The sequence below is a fragment of the Biomphalaria glabrata genome, chromosome 10 (genome assembly GCF_947242115.1).
Source record: "Biomphalaria glabrata chromosome 10, xgBioGlab47.1, whole genome shotgun sequence".
Lineage (NCBI taxonomy): Eukaryota > Metazoa > Mollusca > Gastropoda > Planorbidae > Biomphalaria > Biomphalaria glabrata.
The window spans coordinates 13,713,449-13,722,807 of NC_074720.1; the positions used below are offsets into that span (position 1 = coordinate 13,713,449).

At 33.2% G+C, this 9,359-nt stretch overlaps 1 protein-coding gene across 5 annotated transcripts in view; it reads left to right on the plus strand.

Annotated features, from left to right (window-relative positions):
* LOC106066568 (uncharacterized) overlaps nt 1-8,805 on the plus strand; it is a 110,449-nt gene extending 101,644 nt beyond the window's left edge. For all 5 annotated transcript variants that reach the window (XM_013225633.2, XM_056044253.1, XM_013225635.2 and 2 more), the window contains one exon: nt 255-8,805. In XM_013225633.2, coding sequence (XP_013081087.2) covers nt 255-1,405 — 1,151 coding nt within the window. In that variant the 3' untranslated portion in view covers nt 1,406-8,805. The remainder of the gene's footprint in view (nt 1-254) is intronic.
* Nucleotides 8,806-9,359: the final 554 nt, after the last annotated feature.

The window sequence follows — 9,359 nt, forward strand, 5'->3', positions numbered from 1 at the left end:
TGTTGTTTTTTTTTCATTAATAGTAGGCAAGGGGAGATAACCAAGTTAATTTTTTTTTCAAAATAGTTATACTCAAAATGTTTGATAGTCACCAATAACAAAATTAGATTTTAAAAAATTCAGCCCTTAATAAATGTGTAACTATTCTATAATTATCACTCAATATTTGATAGTCATGAATAACAAAATAACATTGAAAAAAACTCAGCTATTTCTAAATACGTAACAATTTGATATTTCTTTTGTGTGAACAGGTGAAAGACCATACATCTGTGGCGCATGTGGGGTGCAATACAGCCAAAGTCATAGCCTGAAGAGCCACATCATCAACAAGCACGATGGCATCATGTCCTACTACATCAAAGAAAAGCGGACACGTTCCCCCCGGGGCATGGGCTACCTTTCCACCCAGGTCATGCATGACAGCAATATCTTCAAGCTGCCCCCTCCTCCTCTGCTGGGACCATCTATGCAGCACAGCAACATGGACCTGGTGACCAAAGCCATTGAGATGGCCAAGTCAGAGCATGCTCAGCAGCAGCATTTGAAGCAGCAGCAGAACATGTCACCACTTGGGCTCGACGGTAGCATGAACAGAAACGGCTTGCCCCCTCTGATGACAAGCTCTGATAGTGGCTCAATCAATGGTGGTTCAGGGCCTGTCAACTCTAAAACACCATCCACACCTAATTCAATATCTACAAGTGGGAACCACACTCCACTGCCCTCCACACCCTTGTTCAGCACGCCAGGGCCTGGCCCACACCCACCCTTCATGATGAATAATCATCACATGCCATCGCCAATGTTTGGAGATCTTTTCCCTCACCTTCGTAACCCAGGTCATCATCCAGGAGGTCCACCACTTTTTCCTGGATTCCCTCATTTCCCTCCCCATAGCTCCAATTTCCCAAGCCCTGCGGGCTTCTCTCCTTTGTCTGGCTTAACCAACAGCCCCAGGTCAGCATCCTCCACGCCTACCCCACACATGCCTCATCACCTTCAGCTCCCAGGCACACTTCCCCATCTGTCTCCCTCCCCCCACCACTTGCTGCAGCACCAAATTAAAAAAGAGCCCCAGACATCTCCCACAACCACATCCAGGACCAAGTCGCCTGCTCAGAGCCAGGCAGATGAAGCTATTGACTTGCGAAAGAAATCGCCACCTCCCGAAATCAGAGAACCCCACCACCATGCTCATGACTTGAGTTCCTGCGGTAATAAAGAAAACTGTGCCCATGCTGCCAAGCTGAAGTACTTGCGCCTGAATGTGGTCAGGATGTTAGGTATCCTTGTGCCCAACTTAAACTTTGCTGAAAAAGGCATCAGTGCAGAGTCCGAATCAGTGGACGAGCTGCTTCAGGATGTTATTGAGAGCAACACTCATGATGATGACATGGAATAGATAGCTCTCTACTGTTTCTAGTTTCTTTTCCCAAAGATGTCTCATACCCTGCTAACTAGGCTGCCGCAATCCAAGATTTAATCCTAGAATGGCCATTAGCAACTTATTAATCAGATGGAGATTTGAAAAGAATTATTGTCGCTGATGACAACATTTATGGGTTAGATTCACTTTGACAGTGCATAAGACAGACTACAACAAAATAGCAGATTGAATCATTAATGGCTGTGAATTTGTTTAAATAAAAAGCATAAACTTAACATTTTATTGAAAATAAAATATAACGTTTAATTTCTGTTCTGCATAAATGGAAATTTCAAAATAGAACTGAAACTGCAGCAGCCAAATGGTTGTCTGATATCGTAGATTGAAGAGCCGCTGATTCCACGGCAATAAGAAATGTATTTTATGCAAAGCACAAACGTTGGGGGGCAGATCTCTCACCTTGATTTTTATTTTTGTGCATTGAGCCTTGAGGGAGGCTATCTCTTGCAAAGATCGGCCAACAAGCTTTAAGATGTTATATCCAGCATTTTCATTTTGAACAAAAACCTCACAGACAGACCAAAGACGTAATCCTATAAAAGATGCTACCATATTTTGTGTGTTATCCCTACCACTTTGAACACTTTCAAAGTGATTTTTTTTTTGCCTTCTTATGTTTAAGAAAAAGAAAAATCCATGCAATTGGAAGTTGTTGATAACAGATCTATCATGCTACATACGATTGTTTTCCTATATAGCATGACAAAACAAAATACAAAATTGACATTGTTCTTGTCTATTGCCAAGCAGACAAATGTTTGGTTGAAACCATAAAAAGGAACTTTGTGCTGCCATGAAGCAAGTTTCATTGTGTTTTCATTGTCTGAGCAAGCTGCTGGAATTTGAAATAGAAGAACAGCGCAACACATTTGATCTGCCTCTATCAAAAACAAGCAGAGTCTGGGTTTTTAATAATCTGCTGAGCGCCACCAAAGAAAAACATTTTTTTTTTCAACTCTCATTGCAATGACTAAACAAAATGACTATGTATCATGGGAGTCATCATTGATTGTTTCATCTCATTCACTGTTCTGCTTTTTTTTATTTCCATACACATGAATTTTTTTTATATATATATATATTTGTGTTTGTTGTTATATTTATTATTATACAATTTTAAAATCTACTGTTGTGATTATTTGCTAAATTGTAGACACACAGATAAGTGTGTGTAGCATTCAGTTGTTGTTTTTTCCCCCATTAAACTGAAACTAAAAATAAAAAGTGATCTTGCTACTGTGCATGCTAGTCAGAACAGGGGTTAGCCATTGTATTACTTATGGAGCTGAATAAAAAGTATCAACTATTTGATATCTGCCGGGCAACTTTCTGCCTACCTAAAGAACTATTGCATGTTGTGAATCTTTTTTTTTTAAAGAAACTTTCCATGAATAATTCTCTCCCTTTTTCCTTCCTACACATAAGCATTCAAAGTACTTCATGTCGAAATGTATATATTTCTATGTTTAACTCAGATGGTGCAGACAAAGAAACGCTTGGGAACTATTGTGTAAAGCTGCACACACCTTTTCTCCCACTCCCTTTGATGTTGTAGTTGAAATAATAATTTTCTTTCTTTGGCTAATAGTCCAACTAGCACAAATAAAATCTCAGCAGTTGCCAGGTTGCTATTTGTTATTTGAACAAACAAAACTCAAAAGAGCGTAAACGTTGGTTGCAAAAAAAAAAAAAAAAAAGCAGAATCTTTCCATTGTATTTATTTGTTAGTTCTGATTGTTATTTTGAATTGATGACTGCATATTTCTGCAAACATTTCACATTCCCACCTAACAATATGTTTTTTAAAAATAATATATATTTTGTTTGTTGTGCAATTCAACACATCAGATAGTTGCTAAATGTAGCCTCTACTTAAATTCAGCAACAGGCCCAGGTTTTGTTAATTGGTTAGTTATAAGTACTCATCTTTTTGTTTTTTTTTTCCATTGGATTACACACTTAGCACTTAGTGTACTTTGAAAAGTGTCGGGGGGGGGGGGGGGGTAAGGGTGACTAGATTTGTTTCCCCTTCGTTTCCCTGTGTGCCCATGTACTTACCATCTTCATGCATGTTGCAAGGCAGCATTATGTCTCCCTCCCTCCATCAGAAGCACTTTGGATATTTCTGAATGCAGTTTTGTGTTACCTCCACCTTTCTGTTGCTTCACTGGACCTGTTTTGAATTGAATGCTAAAACATACAAATATGGCATTGCTTCTAACAACCTATTCAGGCGTGCTAAATTCACTTGTTCAATTGTTTTTTTTTTTTTTTCTGTTACTTGTTAGTTAGCAATTTAAAAAGAAAACAACTTTTGAATCTATGAAAAGACTTTGCAATTTTTTTATTTTTTTTTTGTCTTTTATAAGAATAGACTAATTTAAACAAAAGCAATAAGCATTGTGTCTATATGTATCACTTTTGTTACCACTTTGAATATTTTGATGCATTTTAGTTTTGCATGCTCTTTTGAGATTTTACCAAAACAGAATCAAAATTTTTTATGAATTATCTAAACATCTTTTTTTTTTTATTCGACAATACATCCAATAATTGTTTTTTACATATCTTAATTTTTATACAATAATACATATTTTTTTAAGCTTTTTGCAACTTTTCTGAATTTTTTTTCCCCACTGGTCTATGTTCACCCACCATCACCCTCCAAAAGCAATGTACAGCAACACCGCTCCCTCCTGCAATATTTTTTTTCTGTCCTTCTACACTTGATTTCTTCAACTTTTATGTTTCGTCTGGAATCATTTCCATTTTCATTTTGTGTATTTGATCTTACTGCTGAACCAAAACACTAAGAACCTTACTTGTGTATTATGATGCCACTCTGTCCTGTTGTTGTAGAACTGAGCAAGCTACAAAACCCTTATCACCCTATTCATTGTTATTGTTGCTATTTATACATTTATCCATCAAATGAGTATTTTTTTGTTTGTTTGAGTGTGGAAACAAGCAAATGATTCCATTGTTTTAGATCTGTCTCATTCCAGTATACACAAATCAACCTTTTTGTGTTCCATTATTATTTTGATTCATTCTATTTTTGGTAATATATTTAGTGACGACTATTTATCCATGTCTGTTATTCCACTTGTATTCATGCTGTTACTTCAATGTGCAAGTTGAAATCATTTGTTGTGAAACTTGTCCTTCTTGACTTTGTTACAGAATTAACTGTTAATCCAACACAAATAAAACCATTCTTTATTTTATGGACATTTCATGTGCAAGCATTCCTTTCACTAGGTTGTAGAGAAATATTCTTTCATGCTCTTCTCAATCCATTGGTCAACACTTTCACATACTTTGCCCATTCCTAAACAAACAAAGTTTTTGTTGGGTTTTTTTTTTTCTCTTGTAAACTAAGTTGGCAATTCACATTGCAGATTTGACTTTGCCTTATTGCCAAAGTCCTCTTTATATTGTACAAACAATGTGTAACCTTTTTTGATTTCACCTCTTGACTGAAAGCTGTGAACATAGCTGGAGAGTTGTCTGAATGTTGCCTCTGACTTGATCTTGTGCCTGTGTCCCATGTTTAAAGCTAGAAGGTTGTGAACTCCCATTGCCTATATATAATCCTATCTTGCTGTTCTACACTTGTTTATAGATTCTATCCATTGACATTGTTACAAGGAACATTTTCTTGAAAAACAAAAGTTAGAATAAAATTCAGTTGGTTTTATTTATTAATCTTTTGCGTCCAAAGCAAAATGGAAGACAAAAGTCCAAATGAAGCGAGCTGTAGACTTAACAGATAGATTTTTTTTTTCCACATAAATCTAGATCTAGATTTTGTTTGACATGAAGAAATGGACAGTTATCTTAATTAGTTTACTGTATTCAGTATACTGTAATCATACATACATGCTTATTTCTCCTGTTACAAATGTTTATTTTATTCAACTCTTTTTGATTTATCTTTTACTGAATTTCCTAAATCTGTAGGCCTGCATAAAATGAATTAACTTTCAATTTTTCATGTTTAGTTTATAAAGATTGATGATAATCTTAGAAGGAGAATGTTTCTAGTTACTAGAGTCTAGAAATCGCTTGCAGTGCTCTATAACGTTGTCACTTGGTTCTTCAGCAATACACTGTTCATCTCAGCATGCTTGATTTCCTTTATATAGGCTCTTGTCATTGAGGATAAACAAAACACATTGTCAAACTACTATCACAGTCACTGAGATCTAGAGAACTTATTATTGCCTTTTTAGAATGGTTGTGAAAAGTTCATGGCCTTTGTGCACAACATTAAAACTTTCCCCCCAGCGGATAGAGAGAAAGAGAGAGAAAGAAAGAAATTTAGATCTACTTTTTCGAAAGTTATACTTCTTCAGTGATGCCTACTTAATAATGTTGATGTCTGCATCTCAAATTTGACTTCAATCTTGTATTTTATATTCAAGTTGTTTCTTTTGATTCAATTATGAACTGAAGCTTACACCTTCAACTACTTAAACCTGTAAGATGACTACTAATGGTGTAATGCTGGAAATGGGTGATTTATTGTTCTGTTTTTTTTTTTTTGTTCAGTTAAACTTGACTTCTTCTGGCATTTCCAGTATCTATTTATAGCACACTGACCTACTTCTTGATCAATTTATGCATATTGCAAGAAATTGAGAGAACTATATTTTACTGAGTTATGTATTTGAGATGTTTGTGTATAAATACTTGATACCTATTGGTGTAATCAACTCTCATCCCGTCTCCACCCATCCTCTGAACCAAAACCCAACATTTTTTTTTCTCTTGTTCTGTTTTCTCTACTGAGAACTTCATCACATGTCAGAAGTCTGTGTAAAACACCAAATGTGAAAGTCAAACAATGTGTATGACCTAAATCAACTCTAATGACTGTTCTTGGTGTTTAACTCTGTGTCTGTACAAAAAACCAAACCACCAAACTATCGCATATCTTCAGTGTTGTGTTGTATCAATGTGCTTTATTCTACTTAAACAATGCCACAAGAGAAACAGATCCAAATAATGACTCTTTGTTTTTTATGTACAAATGAAATATATAAATATATAAATATATAAATTTGTGTATGAAAAAGCAATTTTTCTTAGAAGAAAATATCCATGCAGTTACTATTTTGTCTGTTTTTTTGGGTTTGTGTAAAAAAAAAAAGCCAAAAATTTTCTGCTTTTACTGTCTGATTTCTTTTTTTCATTACTTAGTTTTGGTTGTAAATATTAATTCCTTCATTTTTTTTTTAAGTTTCCTTTTTTTTTTCTTTTAAAGAAAAGAAATTGTCTTTAATTTATTTTTGAATTTTTAAATAGTGATTTTGTTAAGTCTTCATTTTGAGATATTCAGAAGTCGAAAGAAAAACAGCTGTAGTTTGTAATGACTGGTTTGGTGTCAGAAGTAGAAGTGAAGGAACATGTAGACAAGAACATTGACTGACAAAGTTACATTGATAGTATGTAATTCCACTTATGTATAGAGTGAGCAGGCCTCCTACTTAAACAGTGATACACAAGTTTTGTTCAACTGTTAACAGCTTGTGGCTACACTCTATAAGATAAGAGCTGAGCCCAATGAGATAATTTATTTTGTTTTGTTTCCATGACCAACATTTACATATCACATTTTTTTTATTCCAATGTGTTCATTTTTATTTTTACATTCTGAAGATCTCTCAATGTTAAGCATTAAATGATTTTTTTGTGTGTGTTTGTTTTGTATATTTTGTTCATACACAATTTTGATTAGTTAAACTTTTTTTTTTGCTTGCATTTTGTTATGTTATGAAATCCTTTGTTCCATTATATTTCCAGTTGTTGTTTTTGAACAACAATCTGCTATGATCTGAAACTATTTTTGTTTATTTTACTGTGTTACAAACTACGACTACCACAGATCAGTTGATTCTATTGGAATGATATTTAAACAATAATTGTAAATAGTATTGTAACATTTTTATTTTTTTGTTTTGTTGATTTTCATCCCCCTGTGTTCAGTTTTGTTTTAACCCACTCATAGCCAAAGAGTGTTCATTTTTTTTTTTTTGTTTCTGGTTTATTAGCTGCCAACATTTTGAAAACTTAGATTAAGTTTGCTTGTAATTCTAGTCTCTGCTCTATAGTATTCAACAATGCTCAAACGTTGTTTCATATTCGCATTCATTTCAACTATTTTAATGTCAAGCTTATTTTCCTTTTTGGTTTTTATTAGTCAGAAAAACAAATGTACACATATTTTCATTTCTCTTTTTTTTTTCCTTGAATAAATTTTCAAACTAGGTTAATTTTTTTAAAAAACTTTTTATAATTTTGTTCATATTTGCTTCTTGATCAAGCTTAGAAGATAACAAACTTGAAGCTAAGTTTTGCAGTATTATTTTTTGCTTTTCTAGTTTTCAGTTTATATCAGCTGATTTTTAATTTATATCTTTATACATTGATTAAGAAAAGTATATTTAATGTACCTACTATTAATTTGTATAACATTGGAAAAGATCTGAAGAAGTATATTTTTTGAACACCAGACATACCTTGAACATTTTGAATAGAATTTCTAAAATTGTATTTCATGTTATTACATGGCCAAAATGATGAAGTTCAACCATTTTGATAGTCTGTATTTTTGTATGATTCAAATTTATCAAAAGTCAAATTTCTTTTACTTTTATGTCATAGTGAAAATGAAGTCACAATTAGAATTTATACAAGTATTGTACCAAAGTTACTTGCAAGCAAATCAATTAAACAAAATACTATTCTAATAATTTAAGTTTCAAGGAAACAAAAATGTATAGACAGTGCATCATAAATTTTAAGTTTTATTCAATTTTTATTTCCAAATTTTTTCATCTTACTCAAAACTCTTCCAAATATTTTTGTTGCATTTTTTTTTGTTGTTGTTGCTATTTTAACAACCTTCTAAAGCTGAGGAAAAAAATATTTTCTAATTGGCTTCGTACATTGCTGCTTGCATTTAAGTGATTCCTCTACTAGGCACAAAACAGATCATACCATTTGTTTCAAGACAGATGTGGGTACAATACAAGCAGTGTGTTTGCTCTGTTGTATTAATATTGGCATAAAGTATTAGCATTCAGCCACACTATGACTGGGAGACCAATGATCTTGTATTGATACAGTTGTGCACAGATTCCTGGAGATATAGAAATATATATATATATATATATATACTTATACATATTGATGTCTTCCTTTTAACAGTCAAATTAATTTTGTGTTTCGTCCTCATTTTATTTTCTGTTTTGTTTAATTTTTTTGGTTCCTTTTATTTGCTTTTGAAATGACTAATGTTTGTTTGCTGTAAAGTGAATATAGTGAGAAAAATAAACAACTGAAATTGATCAAGTTTTAGTTTGAATTGTTTTGTTTCTGTGTCTTGTGTCAAGTGATTCATTATTGAACTCAATGGAATGTCTTGTATGTATATACTTTAGTCCTAGCCCTGAAGCCTTACTTAGAGCTCATATGAAATGATATGAAGAAATAAATTCACCATGCACTCATGTATACATAGTACACCAGAGTATAACCTTGTCCTACATAACAAGATGTTCCTTTTGAAAATCATTTTCATTACACTTCCTTTATTTAGCACTGGCAAGCATTTCAAACAACAAAACATCATTATGTCTTCCATTTCCTTCAACATATAAATTTACTTAGGAAAAAAAAAAGTTTTTTTTTTTAAATTTCAAAATGACATATGAGTAGATGTGTTGACAATGAAAGGATATGTAAGAGAAACTAATTCTAAAAACATAATTCTATGTCTTGCTCAAATGTTTGGGTCATAGTGTCTATTTGTAAGGTCACTGCTCACTATAATAAGCTTGTGTAGAAATCCAACATTCATCTGCCAGCAATAATGGCTGCACTCCTTTGAATATAATATTAA